Here is a 21490-nt window from a genome sequence, read left to right on the forward strand (position 1 = left end):
AGCTCACCTATGTCAGACCTTTTGATAAACAAAATTCTAATGAAAGTGAGAACATGTACACTGTTACATCTTTCAGAAAATGTTTTGAAATTGTGGTGCACAGTTCAGAATAAATGTTTTTCAAAAACCATTGCATCTTTTAGTAAATGTTTATTTCCAAAAGAAATTTCTAGAAGTTCAGAACAGTAAAATTCCCGCTTTTTAGAATTAATTAGAAGAAAACTCTTACATAGTTAAACTAAAATACTCTTTTGAGAGTTAATATATAAACTCTTAACACCAAGTGTTAAATTATCAACTCCAGACAGATTTGGTGTTTAACACTAAATCAGAGTTAACGTACCAACTCTCCAAAAAGAGTTAAATTAACACTCTCTGGTGTGGACCCATACAGACACTTTAATAGTGTTGAAATCAAATCCGACAGTGTTAATTTGGACATGCTGGATTTGGAATCTACACAGTCACATCCATTCAATTTTAAATTCAATTCAATTTTTTTATAGAGTGCCAAATCACAGTAACAGTCACCTCAAGGTGCTTTATATTGTAAGGTATACTTACAAAGAAAAACCCAACAATCAAATGACCCCCTATGAGCAAGCACTTTGGCGACAGTGGGAAGGAAAAACTCCCTTTTAACAGGAAGAAACCTCCAGCAGAACCAGGCTCAGGGAGGGGCGGCCATCTGCTGCGACCGGTTGGGGAGGGGGAAGGAAAACAGGATAAAGACATTCTGTGGAAGAGAGCCAGAGGTTAACAACAAGTACAATTCAGTGCAGAGAGGTCTATTAACACATAGTGGGTGAAGAAGAAACACCCAGTGCATCATGGGAATCCCCCAGCAGCCTACGCCTAATGCTGGACATACACTGTGCGATTTTTGGCCCATTTTGAGCCGATTTTTCAGTCGTGCGACCGTTTTGGGGATCGACCCGAGTTTGGCCTTAATCGTGTGTCGTGCATCGTATACATGGGGTAACGAGAAGTGATTAACACCTCACGACCAGCTCCCGATCATCAGTCGTTTGGTCGTAAGAAAATCAAACCTGTTTGAAATCCTGTCGGCCGTTGTGAGGGTGTCAACGCAGCGTCTCTCACTGCGCACGCGCAAACACAGAGATGAAAGCGAAAAAGACAGAACAGCACGGCAGTGCAGCGTGTGATCCGGACACAAGCGATGGAGGCACAACTTGTAGAACTGCCAAGCTCATCCGAGCCTTTTCAATGTGGCCTCACAAAATTATCGCGACCACAACAACCGTGAAAATAGTGTAAAATTTTGTGTTATAACCTGAGGGCCCGGTGGCGCCAGTGTCCGGCAGCCTCGCCTCTGTCAGTGCGCCCCAGGGTGGCTGTGGCTACAATGTAGCTTGCCATCACCAGTGTGTGAATGTGTGTGTGAATGGGTGGATGACTGGATATGTAAAGCGCTTTGGGGTCCTTAGGGACTAGTAAAGCGCTATATAAATACAGGCCATTTACCATTTTACCATAACCTTCATGCTATGGACACACAGTGTGAGCACTCAGGTTGCACAGAGCACCGGGCCGTATAGTATGAGACCCTGCATCGTGACCTACGAACTTCTAACCCCTACGAGTCAATCGGACAGTTTGAACAGGAGCTGAATAACACGACTGAAAAAATTGCACAGTGTATGCCCAACTTATGGCAGCAAAACCAAGGGAGGATTCAGGGTCACCTGAGTAGGCCATCAGCCTACTAAAAGGATACAGAAAAATCCCGTTGAAATAGTGTTAGTTGTCATCACTGGTGCTGGTGGACTCATTTGAACACCTTCGAAATTTGCAAACGCGCAAGTATTCCTCTTCTTCCTCCAAATCCTCTCGGGACCTTTTACTCGAGCCTCCGGTTTCATGGTTGTCAGGCTCTTCATGGGCATCTTCAAAGAGTTCATCACTACTGCTCTCAGAGTGATCATACACAGTTGAGCTGGTCCCTGAATTAGAGTTTGCGAACCTGGATTTTTTGCTATTAGGCTCTTCTTCATCTCCATCTTCCTTTCTGGACCTTTTCGTGGATCCAACAGACAGCGGTACCTCATCAGCAATATTACCAAGATGAGGACAGCCCTCGCTATCAGTGTCACAGGCAGAGATGAAGTCAGAGTCATCATCAGAAAACTCCTCGCTCCATCTGATTCTTTTGTTTGCCTCCACATCTTCCACATCCATCTCTCTAGACCTCTTCCTGGATACACCTGGCTGAGGATCCTCTTCTGGGACGTACGGGTGAACATCCTCACAGTCTTCAAATGCCTCATCAGAATCGTCATTTTCAATGCCGACAACAACAACAGCATTATGATCATCATGCAGTTCATTGTTGTCAACATTGGCATTATTGTCTCTCACATTAATATTGTGATTGTTGACATTGTTGACATTGCCGTCATTGACATTGTGAAAGTCAATATAGAAGACATCATATCGATCCTCTAATTCATCTAGTAGCTCAGTCAGCCTCCAAAAAAGGATATCATAGAGACTAACATAAAGTCTTTCCAGTAAACCCCAGAATCCACCAACAGGTTCATAAGCTGGCTCCTGATCTCCTCTTGGAAACATTTCTGGGTTAACCTGTCGGCCTGCAAGATCATTTTATCTTTTAATTAGCATTCATAAATATCTGCTGAAAATCAGTTTTTCATCAATTTTACGACTGAGTACATGTGCTTACCATTACGGTTATTTTGTGATCCATCTCCGCTTCCATCCATTTTGACTACAAGGAACAGAAAACAACAATGATCACTAAACAACTCAGAATGTTCAGCGAATTTGCTTTTTTGTGATAACTTTAGGCTACGTCCACACGTACACGGGCATTTTTGTAAACGGAAATTTTCCTTTTTCGTTTAGAAAAAATCCCGTCCACATGTGCAGTTTTGAAAAAATATCTCCGTCCACGTGTAAACCCTAAAAACAAAGTCAGGAACATGCCAAATCCTAACAGTGTAGAAATGTTGGCCAATCAGAAGTCTAGAAGCCTGGGAGGAAAACCTCACAAAACCTTACATACTTCTGAAAGGTTTTTGTCTTTTTCTGGAAAGGCAGCTAATGTTGTGTTACTTTCAAGTGCCTTCATCATTTCAAATGTTAATAACTAAAGACAGCATTTTGGCTGGTATAGACTCACAACTTTGGAATGGACAAAATGCATATAACATGCATGAATGTAAATTTTTTAAATTACATTTATTGCAAACCGACGTCAGGATTTGTGTTGTGAGAGCGTCTGTGTTGAATGATGCTCACTCTGATGCCTCTGTCTTTCTAAATGGAGGGACAGTAACTGCGTGTGTTTATGTAAGCATGTAAAAACTGCAGATACTAAGATTAACAGCAGAGCTTCTGTCACTCTAAGATATGATTAAGAACATTTTCTAATTTATGTATAATTTGTCAAATATTACAACAGCTGACAAATAGTTAAGTCTTCATTTGTTTTCCTGAATAATAGATCCACATCATCCTCTCTATGATGTAAAATATAGTCTAGACTTGCACAATGTAAAGTACATAAATACTGTCCTGGCAGGCAGGAAAATCAGGCTTTATATTTAAGTAAATGATCTTAAGTCTATAACCAAATGAAATTTGAGCTTACTTTAGTTCTTGGTAAGTTACAGAGCAGTTAATCCTCAGGGAAATGTAGAAATTTCACTAAATAGTCGTCTTCCTTCATACGGTTGCAGTGTCTCTTCAGTTTTGTTTTCATATGCTGATGTTTTCATTCAAAACATGTTTAAATGCTGTGATGCCATTCTAGCATCATAGACTGCAGAATGTACATAGATTCTTTTTACATCAAGTTGTATGCACAGATTTTGATATCTTTTATATGGAGACAAAAAATACTTAAGACAGAAGTGAATCTTAAAAACTAAAGCAGTCAATGTGTGTTTTTTTTTTATTCTAATAGTTACTGTAAAGTTCTACTCTAAGAGATTCATCTTGGCCTTTATGCAGGATTAAAGCTCAATAATGAGGACACACACAAAATATAATACATTTCTTTATGATTGTTAGGCAAAAACAAAGAGAACCCAAAGCTATCAGAACATATATCCACAGTCTTATTCTTGCTCTGCTCCCTAATTTTCCCCTGGAGGCATCACTATGGCAACAAAACAACATGCATTAAATGACGTTCCAAACAACAACAACCAAACTGCTTTCAGTGCTTAATATTTAACATGTCTTCATTATAAACTGTATTTGTGCAAATCAGTGATGTTGATGTGCACAAGCTGGGATTCAGACTTTGGAGGGTTAATCCAAAAATTTGGTTTACATTGTTGTTCATGACAGTGTAGATTTCTGACGTTTTGTGTACTTTAAGCATTTAACAATTTGATTATTTTCTAACAAAAAACAGTGTGAAACTCAAGCTACACTTGTGTTTGTAAATGAACTGCCCCATGTCGTGTAGCTTTCTGGATTTTATACTTATTGGGCTACATGTTTATTTATTACACAGGCTATACAGTACATAACATCAAAACTCACATGTTTTATCTAACTAAAGTGTTTAATTATGTGGGCTACAGACAATAATCAAGTTATGGACTCTATTTATATGAAAAATGTATATATTTACTGCATTTGAATCATTTTAACCATATGTAACCAACTGCGTATGTGTTTGAAATAAAAATAGAATATTTTGGAGAGTCTCCCCTCAAAGTCAGAACACTTTGGTGTTTGGTTAAATTGTGATTTTGAATCAGTTACAGGGGTTACTGTGATCATGAATGCTTTTCTCTCTATGTGTTAACACCAGTGTTGGGTAAGTTACTTTAAATTAGTAACTTAGTTACATTACTAGTTACTTCCATCAAAAGTAACTCAGTTACTTCAAGTTACTCGTTACTTTCAAAGTAACTAGTTACTAGGGAAAGTAACTTTGGTTTTACTCAGACTTCTCTTGTTAATGTGTTGCTAACTGGATACCCAGCAAGACTGCCAGTCTTCTAGCTTGCTTACTTGCCACAAGTGCACTGTGCCACCTACCAAAGGAAAAAATAATGTGCATATTTCCACGATAGAAATCCCACGCCTGGACCGTTGTTGACCGCCGCCATGATTCTAGCCTTACGACACAGCGTCATGTGCGCTTTTTACATCCAACACAAAAACTGCAGTCGTGGTGCTTTGATTGTACTCAGAACTCAGAAACTCTGCCTTCTGAATAGGAAGATGTAGGTAACACCAGACTGCAGATGAGCTGCATACAGGGCTGGACTGGGACAAAAAAATCAGCCCGGGCATTTTGACTTGAGACCGGCCCACCATTATAGCAAAAATCATAAAGCCTTTGAATGAAAACAAACACTGTTGTGACAGTGATGTATACTGTCTTGATGGTATATATGTATCAATCAATCAATCGTTTGTTGTAAGACTCAGATAATTATTTATTAAAAGCTAGACATTTGAAATGAGAATAAGAAAGTATTTCCTTGTGCCCCCCTTTCCCTTTTAATGCCCTACCTGGCCCCCTGGCAACACTTTGCTAGATCCGCCCCTGCACAGTTACCAGCTGTCAGCTACTTAGAAAAGGATCCTGGTGTTATTTGTCTCTCAGAAACAGTTCATAACTTCAACTCATTCATGTCACCTAAAAGGTAAACCTGTTTCTCCATCACCTGTTCAGCTCTGATGATCCAGTAAGGACATCTCCTGGTTTCATCTTCATGTTTCCCTCTCACCAGATAACCAAACGATATCATGACCAGCAGCTTACAGATGTGGCTCCAGCAAACATCAGCTGATACTAGAAATTAATATTAAATAAATTCTAACAACAGCTGACCAAACGTGCTGCTGTTGTTTAACGCGACATCCGCTGGTTTCCTCTTTCTGGCGCAAAGTGGGCGATAAATAAACAAGAGGGAAAAGCCGATAAGCTGATCGTTGATCAGTTTCATGATTGAAGTAGCAGCAGGAGAGGGAGGGTGAGAGGATGAGAGAAGGAGAGGCAGCTGTGCAGCAAAGACACAGAATAACTCCAGCTTTGTGTCTTTTTCATTGTAGCTGAAGTCCGGGACAAACTGTTCCTTTTCACCTCAATACGAATTCCGTAATAATTTCCTCTGAATACGAGACGATTCCGTTTTTTAGGGAACGGTTGGCAACTCTAATAATTAACCGTATGAACAAAATAAAGTTCAACATCATTAACATCATAGCACCCACCCAGCTGTATAGAAACCCGGTCATGCTAGCTAGCACGCAGTACGAAAAAGTCAGCATAACGAAAATAAACTCCACCTAAACTTGGTTTATATCTGACCCAGATAGACTGCAGGTCATAACTTCTTACCTGAAGTTCAGTTCACCTGACACTCGGACTAGCGGCCGCTTCGGGTCTCTCCTCCTCCTGCCTCCCCTTTCCCTCCTCCACCTGCTGGCCTCCACCACTTGCTAATGTTACTGAATCTGTGGAAGCTCCGCGATAGCCACCACACGAAGTAACGAGTAACGACCCTATCTAAATCCCAGTAACGAGTAACGCGTTCCTGATTTTGGCATAATAACTAGTTACCGTGCTCGTTACCACAATAATAACGTAGTTACTGTAACGCGTTACTTAATAACGCATTAGTCCCAACACTGGTTAACACTGTCCAGGATATACCCTGCCTGTAGCCCTATGGCAGCTTTGATGGATGAATTGATGGATGGACGGTGCATAGCAGTCAGTTTTACAAATGTAACAAAGGAAAATACAACATTTAAAATGACAACAAAAATCCACATTATATCTAAATGACCATAAAGTTTATTGTGATAAACTGTGTAATACAAGCATGTAGTTGATGCAGTAACTGAGGACACAATGTTACTAAAACAGTATAATCTCACACATTGTCTGTGACATACAGTTTGTTAATACTGAGTGGTTGTTGGAGCAGGAATCCTCAGAACCTGCAGCAAACTCCACAGATACCGAGGGTGCAGCAGCCACAGCAAAAGCGACACTTGATGCCACGCTTGTGTCTGCTGTTATACAGCGTCTGTGGGAAACACAAGAGACATGAGCACAGAGTTCATCTGCAGCAGCATCACTGCTCTTTATTTTCACCTGCTCTAACAAACACTTTCATTTAGCTGAAGTAATTTGGCCACCTTCACTCAGTTAGTGTTACTTACCTTCCATGAGTCCACTGATGCTTCCTCATGTGCTGCTGCTGGATAGTCCATGCTCATTGGCTCCTCCAGCTCCTGCTCCTGTTAATGAATTGAGTGCAGTAGAAACCACATTGTAGCACTGAAACAAACATTTGCAGCTTGTAAGATAATACACTTGGTTAAAGTCAAGTTCTTACTTCAGTGACTGGGACAGCAGAGCTCTGCTGGACACAAATGAATGTGAGCACGACGGCCACTGCAACTGCAACACTGAACGTCTTCATCTTAGGAGGCTTTGAGAGGCTCAACTTGGACTCTTTCTCCTGGTCCGGATGATTGTTGTGAGCTGAGTCCTTCTGTCTGATGGTTAATGTGTGCAGAAGTGCTGATATTTATACTGATTTGGGCCCCTGCTGCCTCGTCACTCACAGCTCTTACTCTACCTGATTTCAGGAACATTGCAAAACTCCATATTTTCCTGTGCTATGAAATTCTGGGAATGGGAAATTCCTGAGGAACGAGAAAATCTGTACTTTTCTCAGTCGGCATGAACTTTGACCTTTGGATGTTTAACTATATGGGTTTTCCCTGTCCTATTGATGCAAGCCTGTTCCCGACAGTAGCTGCTGTACTCTAAGTGACGAGGCAGCAGTGGAGCAAATGAGTATAAATACCAGCACCTTTTCCCTCAGTCAACCATCACAAAGGAGCTGACAAGAGTCAACAAGAGAGTCAAAGGATCTGACCACCTTAAACCACTCAAACCTCCTGAAGATGAAGACGTTCAGTGTTGCAGTTGCAGTGGCCGTTGCACTCATGTGTATTTGCATTCAGCAGAGCTCTGCCACATTTGCTGAGGTTACAGACTGTGTTAAATTCATGTAATGTGCTTCTTCTACATGAATTTGTTGTGAAGATGCTAAGATCTGTTTTCTTTCTCTACAGGTACGAGAACTGCAAGAGCTACAAGAGGCTGTGAGCAATGACAGTCCAGCTGCTGAACATCAGGAGGTATCAGCTGACTCATGGGTGGTGAGTTTAATTCAATAAATGAATGAAGACAGTAATTGTGAGATCTCTCAAATGCAGGAAGATGTTTAAAATAAACTGTGCACTCACAGCTTTACATAAAATTAGAAACAATGAAGTGACTTGCAGCTGAAGATAAACTCTCTGCTCTTCAACTTATTCACACAGATGCCATACCACAGACAGAAGCGTGGCATTAAGTGTCGCTTTTGCTGCGGCTGCTGCAATGCTGGTGTCTGTGGATTGTGCTGCAGATTCTGAGAATATCTACCTGCGATTCTCACATCAACCACTAACTATAGACTGTTATACATGAAATGATTTGACTGCTTAGCATTTGTTAAAGTCTGACAGTGTTTCTTCATCTGGTCATCCTGCTGTAACAGTGAACAGTGTACCAAGCATTTGGAACTACAGTATGTTATTATATTAAAAAGTTCAGAGTCACTATACTACAACATGTGCTGTCTGTTTCTGTTTCTGTCTGACAAGAATTAAACATTAATGGAAACCAGTGACATGAAGCTCCTGATGTACAGGTTTTGTGCTGATGTCAGTTAAGAGTTGTTGCCTCATACTCTTGCCCATATAGTATGTGGTACAACCTGTTAATAGAGCCAAGCCATTGATAGCAAAAGTAAAGTGAGCATATTTTCCCATATTTGTAATTATAAGTAGGGAGCATCTCATCATCATTCAATTTTACCACTAATTATGACAAAAATGCAGTAATGTACAATAGCTTTGAGCTGATGGACTGGTTCATTGGTTATTTGAAAGTTAAACCAAGCATACTTTTTTTAAAGAATGTAGAAGTGTTAGATAATGTTTCCTAGAAACACTTTCTATACAAGTTCATTCATAAATGTTTTAGACAACCTTATCTTGACAACCTTTCACTGAATTTATTTGGAGGTGTTTTCACGGTGTGCATATGAAGTTTCTAAGCTGCATGATTAATGCAGGAATCCCTCACACAGAAGAAAAAGACAGAATAGAAAGATTTGCGTACAGCAGAAATTTGATACTGGACATAATAATAGCAAACATCTCAACAATACTGAGAGACGTTGCACTGTGGTGAAACTGTAAAGTAGGTGTAACACTGTGTAATGCTGTTTCAGATAGTATCTGTACTGTATGTGCGCTGCCTCCGTGCTGCAGAACATTTAAGCAAAAATATTTCACGACACTTCAAAAAAAGCTAGAGTAGCTGTATCATGTGGATGTAGCGTATCACAAACGGGCTCAAAGCCAGAACAACCAAACGTGATCAAACGTCAGGCCAAGGTGGAACTGATTCCTATCTTCTGTAACTTCTACAACACTGTCTAATAGAGACACATGAATGAAATGCAGTGTCATTAAAAACACTAATGATTTTTTTTCATATTCTTCATTTAAAAAATTTAATATATTTACATCTGAATAAACTTTTAGGCATCGCGCTGACTGATTGATGCAGAATTCCCGTTGGACTGTTCCCATCACGACCCAGGTGATCAGTCTCTCGATAGCTTTTCCTCTGGTTCCTGCTCTCTGCTGACACTCCTAGCTCTAGCCACGTTCTCCATTCCATCTCTTTAAACAAATTCTTATAAATAGTTTAACCATGTGCATTTAGTTCAGTATTACCTGTTGCCTGTGTCCTTGTCTTTTGGGAAAATACTTTACACAAGTAATGGCTCAAAAAGGATTCTTTTTTTTTTACTGTGCTGCAATTGATTACTGGAATATGTGGGAGAGCAGAAGTGCGTTGAAGTTCCACAAAGGGATGAATGAAGGACATGCATATTGTATTGAAGAAATAAGTGATGAGAATGCTGTTATTTGCATTTACCAGCTCACCTATGTCAGACCTTTTGATAAACAAAATTCTAATGAAAGTGAGAACATGTACACTGTTACATCTTTCAGAAAATGTTTTGAAATTGTGGTGCACAGTTCAGAATAAATGTTTTTCAAAAACCATTGCATCTTTTTAGTAAATGTTTATTTCCAAAAGAAATTTCTAGAAGTTCAGAACAGTAAAATTCCCGCTTTTTAGAATTAATTAGAAGAAAACTCTTACGTAGTTAAACTAAAATACTCTTTTGAGAGTTAATATATAAACTCTTAACACCAAGTGTTAAATTATCAACTCCAGACAGATTTGGTGTTTAACACTAAATCAGAGTTAACGTACCAACTCTCCAAAAAGAGTTAAATTAACACTCTCTGGTGTGGACCCATACAGACACTTTAATAGTGTTGAAATCAAATCCGACAGTGTTAATTTGGACATGCTGGATTTGGAATCTACACAGTCACATCCATTCAATTTTAAATTCAATTCAATTTTTTTATAGAGTGCCAAATCACAGTAACAGTCACCTCAAGGTGCTTTATATTGTAAGGTATACTTACAAAGAAAAACCCAACAATCAAATGACCCCCTATGAGCAAGCACTTTGGCGACAGTGGGAAGGAAAAACTCCCTTTTAACAGGAAGAAACCTCCAGCAGAACCAGGCTCAGGGAGGGGCGGCCATCTGCTGCGACCGGTTGGGGAGGGGGAAGGAAAACAGGATAAAGACATTCTGTGGAAGAGAGCCAGAGGTTAACAACAAGTACAATTCAGTGCAGAGAGGTCTATTAACACATAGTGGGTGAAGAAGAAACACCCAGTGCATCATGGGAATCCCCCAGCAGCCTACGCCTAATGCTGGACATACACTGTGCGATTTTTGGCCCATTTTGAGCCGATTTTTCAGTCGTGCGACCGTTTTGGGGATCGACCCGAGTTTGGCCTTAATCGTGTGTCGTGCATCGTATACATGGGGGTAACGAGAAGTGATTAACACCTCACGACCAGCTCCCGATCATCAGTCGTTTGGTCGTAAGAAAATCAAACCTGTTTGAAATCCTGTCGGCCGTTGTGAGGGTTGTCAACGCAGCGTCTCTCACTGCGCACGCGCAAACACAGAGATGAAAGCGAAAAGACAGAACAGCACGGCAGTGCAGCGTGTGATCCGGACACAAGCGATGGAGGCACAACTTGTAGAACTGCCAAGCTCATCCGAGCCTTTTCAATGTGGCCTCACAAATTATCGCGACCACAACAACCGTGAAATAGTTGTAAAATTTTGTGTTATAACCTGAGGGCCCGGTGGCGCCAGTGTCCGGCAGCCTCAGCCTCTGTCAGTGCGCCCCAGGGTGGCTGTGGCTACAATGTAGCTTGCCATCACCAGTGTGTGAATGTGTGTGTGAATGGGTGGATGACTGGATATGTAAGCGCTTTGGGGTCCTTAGGGACTATTAACGCGCTATATAAATACAGGCCATTTACCATTTTACCATAACCTTCATGCTATGGACACACAGTGTGAGCACTCAGGTGCAAATCAAAATCAAATCAAATCAAATCACTTTTATTGTCACATCACATGTGCAGGCACATGTGATGCACAGATTAGCACGGCCCGATGCACAGAGCATCGGGCCATATAGTATGAGACCCTGCATCGTGACCTACGAACTTCTAACCCCTACGAGTCAATCGGACAGTTTGAACAGGAGCTGAATAACACGACTGAAAAAATTGCACAGTGTATGCCCAACTTATGGCAGCAAAACCAAGGGAGGATTCAGGGTCACCTGAGTAGGCCATCAGCCTACTAAAGGATACAGAAAAATCCCGTTGAAATAGTGTTAGTTGTCATCACGGGTGCTGGTGGACTCATTTGAACACCTCCGAAATTTGCAAACGTGCAAGTATTCCTCTTCTTCCTCCAAATCATCTCGGGACCTTTTCCTCGAGCCTCCGGTTTCATGGTTGTCAGGCTCTTCATGGGCATCTTCAAAGACTTCATCACTACTGCTCTCAGAGTGATCATACACAGTTGAGCTGGTCCCCGAATCAGAGTTTGCGAGCCTGGATTTTTTGCTATTAGGCTCTTCTTCATCTCCATCTTCCTTTCTGGACCTTTTCGTGGATCCAACAGACAGCGGTACCTCATCAGCAATATTACCAAGATGAGGACAGCCCTCGCTATCAGTGTCACAGGCAGAGATGAAGTCAGAGTCATCATCAGAAAACTCCTCGCTCCATCTGATTCTTTTGTTTGCCTCCACATCTTCCACATCCATCTCTCTAGACCTCTTCCTGGATACACCTGGCTGAGGATCCTCTTCTGGGACGTACGGGTGAACATCCTCACAGTCTTCAAATGCCTCATCAGAATCGTCATTTTCAATGCCGACAACAACAACAGCATTATGATCATCATGCAGTTCATTGTTGTCAACATTGGCATTATTGTCTCTCACATTAATATTGTGATTGTTGACATTGTTGACATTGCCGTCATTGACATTGTGAAAGTCAATATATAAGACATCATATCGATCCTCTAATTCATCTAGTAGCTCAGTCAGCCTCCAAAAAAGGATATCATAGAGACTAACATAAAGTCTTTCCAGTAAACCCCAGAATCCACCAACAGGTTCGTAAGCTGGCTCCTGATCTCCTCTTGGAAACATTTCTGGGTTAACCTGTCGGCCTGCAAGATCATTTTATCTTTTAATTAGCATTCATAAATATCTGCTGAAAATCAGTTTTTCATCAATTTTACGACTGAGTACATGTGCTTACCATTACGGTTATTTTGTGATCCATCTCCGCTTCCATCCATTTTGACTACAAGGAACAGAAAACAACAATGATCACTAAACAACTCAGAATGTTCAGCGAATTTGCTTTTTTGTGATAACTTTAGGCTACGTCCACACGTACACGGGCATTTTTGTAAACGGAAATTTTCCTTTTTCGTTTAGAAAAAATCCCGTCCACATGTGCAGTTTTGAAAAAATATCTCCTTCCACATGTAAACCCTAAAAACAAAGTCAGGAACATGCCAAATCCTAACAGTGTAGAAATGTTGGCCAATCAGAAGTCTAGAAGCCTGGGAGGAAAACCTCACAAAACCTTACATACTTCTGAAAGGTTTTTGTCTTTTTCTGGAAAGGCAGCTAATGTTGTGTTACTTTCAAGTGCCTTCATCATTTCAAATGTTAATAACTAAAGACAGCATTTTGGCTGGTATAGACTCACAACTTTGGAATGGACAAAATGCATATAACATGCATGAATGTAAATTTTTTAAATTACATTTATTGCAAACCGACGTCAGGATTTGTGTTGTGAGAGCGTCTGTGTTGAATGATGCTCACTCTGATGCCTCTGTCTTTCTAAATGGAGGGACAGTAACTGCGTGTGTTTATGTAAGCATGTAAAAACTGCAGATACTAAGATTAACAGCAGAGCTTCTGTCACTCTAAGATATGATTAAGAACATTTTCTAATTTATGTATAATTTGTCAAATATTACAACAGCTGACAAATAGTTAAGTCTTCATTTGTTTTCCTGAATAATAGATCCACATCATCCTCTCTATGATGTAAAATATAGTCTAGACTTGCACAATGTAAAGTACATAAATACTGTCCTGGCAGGCAGGAAAATCAGGCTTTATATTTAAGTAAATGATCTTAAGTCTATAAAAATGAAATTTGAGCTTACTTTAGTTCTTGGTAAGTTAAGGAGCAGTTAATCCTCAGGGAAATGTAGAAAATTTCACTAAATAGTCGTCTTCCTTCATATGGTTGCAGTGTCTCTTCAGTTTTGTTTTCATATGCTGATGTTTTCATTCAAAACATGTTTAAATGCTGTGATGTCATTCTAGCATCATAGACTGCAGAATGTACATAGATTCTTTTTACATCAAGTTGTATGCACAGATTTTGATATCTTTTATATGGAGACAAAAAATACTTAAGACAGAAGTGAATCTTAAAAACTAAAGCAGTCAATGTGTGTTTTTTTTTTTATTCTAATAGTTACTGTAAAGTTCTACTCTAAGAGATTCATCTTGGCCTTTATGCAGGATTAAGCTCAATAATGAGGACACACACAAAATATAATACATTTCTTTATGATTGTTAGGCAAAAACAAAGAGAACCCAAAGCTATCAGAACATATATCCACAGTCTTATTCTTGCTCTGCTCCCTAATTTTCCCCTGGAGGCATCACTATGGCAACAAAACAACATGCATTAAATGACGTTCCAAACAACAACAACCAAACTGTTTTCAGTGCTTAATATTTAACATGTCTTCATTATAAACTGTATTTGTGCAAATCAGTGATGTTGATGTGCACAAGCTGGGATTCAGACTTCGGAGGGTTAATCCAAAAATTTGGTTTACATTGTTGTTCATGACAGTGTAGATTTCTGACGTTTTGTGTACTTTAAGCATTTAACAATTTGATTATTTTCTAACAAAAAACAGTGTGAAACTCAAGCTACACTTGTCTTTGTAAATGAACTGCCCCATGTCGTGTAGCTTTCTGGATTTTATACTTATTGGGCTACATGTTTATTTATTACACAAGCTATACAGTACATAACATCAAAACTCACATGTTTTATCTAACTAAGTGTTTAATTATGTGGGGCTTACAGGACAATATCAAGTTATGACTCTATTTATATGAAAAATGTATATATTACTGCATTTGAATCATTTTTAACCATATGTAACCAACTGCGTATGTGTTTGAAATAAAACTAGAATATTTTAGAGAGTCTCCCCTCAAGTCAGAACACTTTGGTGTTTGGTTTAAATTGTGATTTGAATCAGTTACAGGGTTACTGTGATCATGAATGCTTTTCTCTCTATGTGTTAACACCAGTGTTGGGTAAGTTACTTTAAATTAGTAACTTAGTTACATTACTAGTTACTTCCATCAAAAGTAACTCAGTTACTTCAAGTTACTCGTTACTTTCAAAGTAACTAGTTACTAGGGAAAGTAACTTTGGTTTTACTCAGACTTCTCTTGTTAATGTGTTGCTAACTGGATACCCAGCAAGACTGCCAGTCTTCTAGCTTGCTTACTTGCCACAAGTGCACTGTGCCACCTACCAAAGGAAAAATAATGTGCATATTCCACGATAGAAATCCCACGCCTGGACCGTTTGTTGACCGCCGCCATGATTCTAGCCTACGTCACAGCGTCACGTGCGCTTTTTACATCCAACACAAAAACTGCAGTCGTGGTGCTTTGATTGTACTCAGAACTCAGAAATTCTGCCTTCTGAATAGGAAAGATGTAGGTAACACCAGACTGCAGATGAGCTGCATACAGGGCTGGACTGGGACAAAAAAATCAGCCCGGGCATTTTGACTTGAGACCGGCCCACCATTATAGCAAAAATCATAAAGCCTTTGAATGAAAACAACACTGTTGTGACAGTGATGTATACTGTCTTGATGGTATATGTATCAATCAATCAATCGTTTGTTGTAAGACTCAGATAATTATTTATTAAAAGCTAGACATTTGAAATGAGAATAAGAAAGTATTTCCTTGTGCCCCCCTTTCCCTTTTAATGCCCTACCTGGCCCCCTGGCAACACTTTGCTAGATCCGCCCCTGCACAGTTACCAGCTGTCAGCTACTTAGAAAAGGATCCTGGTGTTATTTGTCTCTCAGAAACAGTTCATAACTTCAACTCATTCATGTCATCTAAAGGGAAAACCTGTTTCTCCATCACCTGTTCAGCTCTGATGATCCAGTAAGGACATCTCCTGGTTTCATCTTCATGTTTCCCTCTCACCAGATAACCAAACGATATCATGACCAGCAGCTTACAGATGTGGCTCCAGCAAACATCAGCTGATACTAGAAATTAATATTAAATAAATTCTAACAACAGCTGACCAAACGTGCTGCTGTTGTTAACGCGACATCCGCTGGTTTCCTCTTTCTGGCGCAAAGTGGGCGATAAATAAACAAGAGGGAAAAGCCGATCAGCTGATCATTGATCAGTTTCATGATTGAAGTAGCAGCAGGAGAGGGGGAGGGGAGAGAATGAGAGGCAGCTGTGCAGCAAAGAATAACTCCAGCTTTGTGTCTTTTTCATTGTAGCTGAAGTCCGGGACAAACTGTTCCTTTTCACCTCAATACGAATTGCGTAATAATTTCCTCTGAATACGAGACGATTCCGTTTTTTAGAGAACGGTTGGCAACTCTAATAATTAACCTATGAACAAAGTAAAGTTCAACATCATTAACATCATAGCACCCACCCAGCTGTATAGAAACCCCGTCATGCTAGCTAGCACGCAGTACGAAAAAGTCAGCATAACGAAAATAAACTCCACCTAAACTTGGTTTATATCTGACCCAGATAGACTGCAGGTCATAACGTCTTACCTGAAGTTCAGTTCACCTGACACTCGGACTAGCGGCCGCTTCGGGTCTCTCCTCCTCCTGCCTCCCCTTTCCCTCCTCCACCTGCTGGCCTCCACCACTTGCTAATGTTACTGAATCTGTGGAAGCTCCGCGATAGCCACCACACGAAGTAACGAGTAACGACCCTATCTAAATCCCAGTAACGAGTAACGCGTTCCTGATTTTGGCATAATAACTAGTTACCATGCTCGTTACCACAATAATAACGTAGTTACTGTAACGCGTTACTTAATAACGCATTAGTCCCAACACTGGTTAACACTGTCCGGGATATACCCTGCCTGTAGCCCTATGGCAGCTTTGATGGATGAATTGATGGATGGACGGTGCATAGCAGTCAGTTTTACAAATGTAACAAAGGAAAATACGACATTTAAAATGACAACAAAAATCCACATTATATCTAAATGACCATAAAGTTTATTGTGATAAACTGTGTAATACAAGCATGTAGTTGATTGCAGTAACTGAGGACACAATGTGACTAAAACAGTAAAATCTCACACATTGTCTGTGACATACAGTTTGTTAATACTGAGTGGTTGTTGGAGCAGGAATCCTCAGAACCTGCAGCAAACTCCACAGATACCGGGGGTGCAGCAGCCACAGCAAAAGCGACACTTGATGCCACGCTTGTGTCTGCTGTTATACAGCGTCTGTGGGAAACACAAGAGACATGAGCACAGAGTTCATCTGCAGCAGCATCACTGCTCTTTATTTTCACCTGCTCTAACAAACACTTTCATTTAGCTGAAGTAATTTGGCCACATTCACTCAGTTAGTGTTACTTACCTTCCATGAGTCCACTGATGCTTCCTCATGTGCTGCTGCTGGATAGTCCATGCTCATTGGCTCCTCCAGCTCCTGCTCCTGTTAATGAATTGAGTGCAGTAGAAACCACATTGTAGCACTGAAACAAACATTTGCAGCTTGTAAGCTAATACACTTGGTTAAAGTCAAGTTCTTACTTCAGTGACTGGGACAGCAGAGCTCTGCTGGACACAAATGAATGTGAGCACGACGGCCACTGCAACTGCAACACTGAACGTCTTCATCTTAGGAGGCTTTGAGAGGCTCAACTTGGACTCTTTCTCCTGGTCCGGATGATTGTTGTGAGCTGAGTCCTTCTGTCTGATGGTTAATGTGTGCAGAAGTGCTGATATTTATACTGATTTGGGCCCCTGCTGCCTCGTCACTCACAGCTCTACCTAACTCTACACAGTAAAAAATGGAGTGTCAATATTTCAGAGTAAACCTATTTTAACCTAGATAGAGTATTTACAACTCTATGAGGAGTAAACCAGCTCTAACATCAGAGTTAAAAGTCATTGTAAAGTTTGTTAGTCACGCAGTGAAGACTTCACTCCACACAGTGTTGATTATTACCAGTCCGCAGGCGTGTGTGGCCTCAGAGCTCTAATGCGCAGGGAATTTTCTCCGAAGAGCTGCCACAGTCAGGTAAGTGAAGTTAACATTCCCATACTGGTAACATTGTTTAAAAGGTATTTTTAAACTAAGTAGCTCTTTATAGTTTCACTGATGTCGAGTGAGGACATGTTAGCAGCATTTACCCATAGGTTTAATGGCATTCCAGTAGCTACATGCTAGCAGTTGCTAAAAGTTAAGATGTTCGTTATCTTATCACTGCGTTAATATGAACCTAAAACATTTTAACTATGTATTTCTTCTAAATGCTGTCTAAATAATATCATTGTCACATGTCAAATCGCACAGTTTGAACAACTAAATTACCGTTTATCAGTAAACTAATAATCGCTAATTAGCTTACATAAGCGAACATACTTTCAGAAAAAGTGGGTAACATTACCATAAAGTTAACTTTACTGGTTTATATTATTTTAAGCAAATGCCAAAGGCATACACTACTTTAGAGTTTTGCTCATTATTTAGTAAGAAATATGTATTTTGTGTAAATTAACTGATAGCAATGTTAATGACATGTTAAGTAATATTAAGTAATGTTTCCTATTTTATAGAAAGGTTTAAGAGTACGCAAAAACCAAATCTCTGAGAGATGCAACCAGAAGATGGATGAGAAACACACTAGAGGCTGAGATGACAGAATAACATGGGTAAGAATCAAAAATGTAAGATATAAAGAAACATTTTAAACATTGTATTATTTTTAATTGTGATGTTTAATGCCAATTATTGAATTTATACATTAGGACATCTCCCCCTAAAAGCGTAAGAGTGATGTATGCGCAGGGCATTGTTGCTCTGTCTCCATATCTGGAAGACCCATATTTACAACATGGATATGTAAGTAAAGGGAACTTTTCGACATTAAATACATAATTGCCCTCAGAAATGTTGATAACATAGTCCTTCTTCGTTTATTTAATTACATAGAAACATTACTACGATCCAGAGAGCAGTTCAGGATACATTGCATGGCGGTTGAAGACCATTCAAAGAAAAGCTGTGGAGGAAAGAAGCATTACAGATAGAACAAGATTTCCGACTCCTGTTTTGTGAGGTCACTGGGAGCAAATTCTTGGAGAGGTGGCTCACCAATCTCAAAGCAAAGGTTGTAAAGGAAAGTCATGGACTTGTCCCCACCTCAGAGCTCTTAGAGTTAATGTGCAATGCTGAGTCAGGTACTGAAGTTGAGAATGGCATGATTGTGACTGTTTTTATTTGCCATTGTTGGTTATATAGGTAATTCTGTCAATTCAATGTATTTTTGGAATAATTCCTTGTTTATTGGTCTGTAGGCTGGGACAGTGACTTGTCTACTATCTTGCTGCTGCTACATCTGCTACCACCATCTGCACAAGGGCGAAAGAGACCAGGAAAGATGTCTGCATCTCAAGCTGTTAATAACCTCATCAAATTCCCAAAGGTATGTTGTTTAAAATATACTTTCCATCACCTCTATTTTCATGGACAGTGAGTTGAGCTAATCTACTGTCAGAGGATAGTCACTTAATACTGTTGTTTAATGTGTTGTTGTAGGCTGGAACCAGTGTACAGCAGCATCTAGGCAACATCACCCGAAGCAGTCAGCCCTACCATCTTACTCAGGGATCCACAAGAAGCAGCATTCACACCTTCATTGTGATTGAGAAGCATGCACTTCCATGTAAAGCGAGAGGTTCAGTAGGAGCCCTTGATGAACTCTTTAGGGCCCATTATGTCTTTGGTACATCATACAGTTCATCCCTGACCAACTTTGTTACTTTTCTGCAACTACGACATTGGGGAAATGTCATATTGCTTTCTCTAGTGAGCATCATAGAACTGTGAATTGTAAAGGTTTGTTACGTTAATTAAATGACACTGAATTGAGAAACATAATAAATGCTGTTACTTTAACCTGTATATTTGTTGTTATTTCCATAATGCAGGATAGATCACAGTTATTTAGTAATATAGCATCATAAGATGAATATGAAAAAATCACACTACAGAGAAATAAAAATGATATATTATTACACATCAGAGTGTTATTATTAAACTAAACTTGGAGTAAAAATAGCTCTATAAAGTGTAATCAAATTACTCTGAACAGTGTGAATAACCCTCAGTGTTAAATATTTTTACACATTTTTGTTGTTAATTTTTACACTAAATTGAGTACAATTAACACTGAAAAGTTAACACTGGCCATAGAGTAAATTTAACTCTAATTTTGAGTGGGACCAAATGTTATCTGAAGCAGAGTTAAAATCAACTCTGTAAGTGTAAAATTGACACTTGGTTTTTTACTGTGTACCTGATTTCAGGAACATTGCAAAACTCCATATTTTCCTGTGCTATGAAATTCTGGGAATGGGAAATTCCTGAGGAACGAGAAAATCTGTACTTTTCTCAGTCGGCATGAACTTTGACCTTCGGATGTTTAACTATATGGGTTTTCCCTGTCCTATTGATGCAAGCCTGTTCCCGACAGTAGCTGCTGTACTCTAAGTGACGAGGCAGCAGTGGAGCAAATGAGTATAAATACCAGCACCTTTTCCCTCAGTCAACCATCACAAAGGAGCTGACAAGAGTCAACAAGAGAGTCAAAGGATCTGACCACCTTAAACCACTCAAACCTCCTGAAGATGAAGACGTTCAGTGTTGCAGTTGCAGTGGCCGTTGCACTCATGTGTATTTGCATTCAGCAGAGCTCTGCCACATTTGCTGAGGTTACAGACTGTGTTAAATTCATGTAATGTGCTTCTTCTGCATGAATTTGTTGTGAAGATGCTAAGATCTGTTTTCTTTCTCTACAGGTACGAGAACTGCAAGAGCTACAAGAGGCTGTGAGCAATGACAGTCCAGCTGCTGAACATCAGGAGGTATCAGCTGACTCATGGGTGGTGAGTTTAATTCAATAAATGAATGAAGACAGTAATTGTGAGATCTCTCAAATGCAGGAAGATGTTTAAAATAGTCTGTGCACTCACAGCTTTACATAAAATTAGAAACAATGAAGTGACTTGCAGCTGAAGATAAACTCTCTGCTCTTCTCCTCTTTCACACAGATGCCATACCACAGACAGAAGCGTGGCATTAAGTGTCGCTTTTGCTGCGGCTGCTGCAATGCTGGTGTCTGTGGATTGTGCTGCAGATTCTGAGAATATCTACCTGCGATTCTCACATCAACCACTAACTATAGACTGTTATACATGAAATGATTTGACTGCTTAGCATTTGTTAAAGTCTGACAGTGTTTCTTCATCTGGTCATCCTGCTGTAACAGTGAACAGTGTACCAAGCATTTGGAACTACAGTATGTTATTATATTAAAAAGTTCAGAGTCACTATACTACAACATGTGCTGTCTGTTTCTGTTTCTGTCTGACAAGAATTAAACATTAATGGAAACCAGTGACATGAAGCTCCTGATGTACAGTTTTTGTGCTGATGTCAGTTAAGAGTTGTTGCCTCATACTCTTGCCCATGTCGTATGTGGTACAACCTGTTAATAGAGCCAAGCCATTGATAGCAAAAGTAAAGTGAGCATATTTTCCCATATTTGTAATTATAAGTAG

The 21490-nt window shown here is 39.8% G+C and overlaps 6 protein-coding genes and 1 long non-coding RNA gene across 11 annotated transcripts; 3 read left to right on the forward strand and 4 right to left on the reverse strand.

Moving 5' to 3' along the window:
• Positions 1-1488: 1488 nt before the first annotated feature.
• LOC120721979 (bromodomain-containing protein DDB_G0270170-like) lies at positions 1489-6401 on the reverse strand. Of its 3 annotated transcripts, none has more exons than XM_040012662.1 (3): positions 6353-6401; positions 2705-2749; positions 1489-2612 (listed from the first exon to the last, which is right to left on the reverse strand). In XM_040012662.1, the coding sequence occupies exons 2-3, from the start codon at positions 2742-2744 to the stop codon at positions 1762-1764; spliced, it is 891 nt and encodes a 296-aa protein (XP_039868596.1). In that variant the 5' UTR covers positions 2745-2749; positions 6353-6401; the 3' UTR covers positions 1489-1761. The 3 variants fall into 3 exon arrangements, with proteins under 3 accessions (XP_039868596.1, XP_039868597.1, XP_039868595.1); XM_040012663.1 differs by lacking the exon at positions 6353-6401 and adding an exon at positions 5676-5727; XM_040012661.1 differs by lacking the exon at positions 6353-6401 and adding an exon at positions 3635-3800.
• A 386-nt stretch (positions 6402-6787) lies between these two features.
• Positions 6788-7542, reverse strand: LOC120721999 (hepcidin-like). Its single transcript, XM_040012694.1, has 3 exons — positions 7359-7542; positions 7183-7260; positions 6788-7046 (listed from the first exon to the last, which is right to left on the reverse strand). The coding sequence occupies exons 1-3, from the start codon at positions 7443-7445 to the stop codon at positions 6951-6953; spliced, it is 261 nt and encodes an 86-aa protein (XP_039868628.1). The 5' UTR covers positions 7446-7542; the 3' UTR covers positions 6788-6950.
• A 306-nt stretch (positions 7543-7848) lies between these two features.
• LOC120721988 (hepcidin-like) lies at positions 7849-8783 on the forward strand. The gene is made up of 3 exons (XM_040012682.1): positions 7849-8019; positions 8107-8193; positions 8359-8783. Exons 1-3 carry the CDS (start codon positions 7936-7938, stop codon positions 8449-8451), a joined length of 264 nt encoding a protein of 87 aa, XP_039868616.1. The 5' UTR covers positions 7849-7935; the 3' UTR covers positions 8452-8783.
• Positions 8784-11853: 3070 nt separating this feature from the next.
• Positions 11854-16497, reverse strand: LOC120721982. Of its 3 annotated transcripts, none has more exons than XM_040012667.1 (3): positions 16449-16497; positions 12823-12867; positions 11854-12730 (listed from the first exon to the last, which is right to left on the reverse strand). In XM_040012667.1, the coding sequence occupies exons 2-3, from the start codon at positions 12860-12862 to the stop codon at positions 11880-11882; spliced, it is 891 nt and encodes a 296-aa protein (XP_039868601.1). In that variant the 5' UTR covers positions 12863-12867; positions 16449-16497; the 3' UTR covers positions 11854-11879. The 3 variants fall into 3 exon arrangements, with proteins under 3 accessions (XP_039868601.1, XP_039868604.1, XP_039868602.1); XM_040012670.1 differs by lacking the exon at positions 16449-16497 and adding an exon at positions 15787-15838; XM_040012668.1 differs by lacking the exon at positions 16449-16497 and adding an exon at positions 13751-13798.
• Positions 16498-16953: 456 nt separating this feature from the next.
• On the reverse strand, positions 16954-17634 carry LOC120721995 (hepcidin-like). Its single transcript, XM_040012690.1, has 3 exons — positions 17456-17634; positions 17280-17357; positions 16954-17143 (listed from the first exon to the last, which is right to left on the reverse strand). The coding sequence occupies exons 1-3, from the start codon at positions 17540-17542 to the stop codon at positions 17048-17050; spliced, it is 261 nt and encodes an 86-aa protein (XP_039868624.1). The 5' UTR covers positions 17543-17634; the 3' UTR covers positions 16954-17047.
• Positions 17635-17703: 69 nt separating this feature from the next.
• On the forward strand, positions 17704-18949 carry LOC120722003. The gene is made up of 3 exons (XR_005693314.1): positions 17704-17945; positions 18485-18770; positions 18861-18949. It is a non-coding gene; the product is annotated as an uncharacterized LOC120722003 (long non-coding RNA).
• Positions 18950-20466: 1517 nt separating this feature from the next.
• On the forward strand, positions 20467-21490 carry LOC120721990 (hepcidin-like). The gene is made up of 3 exons (XM_040012684.1): positions 20467-20641; positions 20729-20815; positions 20981-21490. The coding sequence occupies exons 1-3, from the start codon at positions 20558-20560 to the stop codon at positions 21071-21073; spliced, it is 264 nt and encodes an 87-aa protein (XP_039868618.1). The 5' UTR covers positions 20467-20557; the 3' UTR covers positions 21074-21490.

This window comes from Simochromis diagramma, unplaced genomic scaffold (assembly GCF_900408965.1).
Source record: "Simochromis diagramma unplaced genomic scaffold, fSimDia1.1 OVJJ01000618.1, whole genome shotgun sequence".
In the NCBI taxonomy this organism is placed as follows: Eukaryota; Metazoa; Chordata; class Actinopteri; order Cichliformes; family Cichlidae; genus Simochromis; species Simochromis diagramma.

Coding starts and splice junctions, on each gene's coding strand:
- LOC120721990 (XM_040012684.1), top strand. CDS start 20,558: ATGAAGACGTTCAGTGTTGCAGTTGCAGTGGCCGTTGCACTCATGTGT. Junction 20,642..20,728: donor GCTCTGCCACATTTGCTGAG/GTTACAGACTGT, acceptor CTTTCTCTACAG/GTACGAGAACTGCAAGAGCT. Junction 20,816..20,980: donor TATCAGCTGACTCATGGGTG/GTGAGTTTAATT, acceptor TCTTTCACACAG/ATGCCATACCACAGACAGAA.
- LOC120721979 (XM_040012662.1), bottom strand. CDS start 2,744: ATGGATGGAAGCGGAGATGGATCACAAAATAACCGTAATG. Junction 2,613..2,704: donor ATCACAAAATAACCGTAATG/GTAAGCACATGT, acceptor ATGATCTTGCAG/GCCGACAGGTTAACCCAGAA.
- LOC120721999 (XM_040012694.1), bottom strand. CDS start 7,445: ATGAAGACGTTCAGTGTTGCAGTTGCAGTGGCCGTCGTGCTCACATTC. Junction 7,261..7,358: donor CTGCTGTCCCAGTCACTGAA/GTAAGAACTTGA, acceptor ATTCATTAACAG/GAGCAGGAGCTGGAGGAGCC. Junction 7,047..7,182: donor CATCAGTGGACTCATGGAAG/GTAAGTAACACT, acceptor TGTTTCCCACAG/ACGCTGTATAACAGCAGACA.
- LOC120721995 (XM_040012690.1), bottom strand. CDS start 17,542: ATGAAGACGTTCAGTGTTGCAGTTGCAGTGGCCGTCGTGCTCACATTC. Junction 17,358..17,455: donor CTGCTGTCCCAGTCACTGAA/GTAAGAACTTGA, acceptor ATTCATTAACAG/GAGCAGGAGCTGGAGGAGCC. Junction 17,144..17,279: donor CATCAGTGGACTCATGGAAG/GTAAGTAACACT, acceptor TGTTTCCCACAG/ACGCTGTATAACAGCAGACA.
- LOC120721982 (XM_040012667.1), bottom strand. CDS start 12,862: ATGGATGGAAGCGGAGATGGATCACAAAATAACCGTAATG. Junction 12,731..12,822: donor ATCACAAAATAACCGTAATG/GTAAGCACATGT, acceptor ATGATCTTGCAG/GCCGACAGGTTAACCCAGAA.
- LOC120721988 (XM_040012682.1), top strand. CDS start 7,936: ATGAAGACGTTCAGTGTTGCAGTTGCAGTGGCCGTTGCACTCATGTGT. Junction 8,020..8,106: donor GCTCTGCCACATTTGCTGAG/GTTACAGACTGT, acceptor CTTTCTCTACAG/GTACGAGAACTGCAAGAGCT. Junction 8,194..8,358: donor TATCAGCTGACTCATGGGTG/GTGAGTTTAATT, acceptor TTATTCACACAG/ATGCCATACCACAGACAGAA.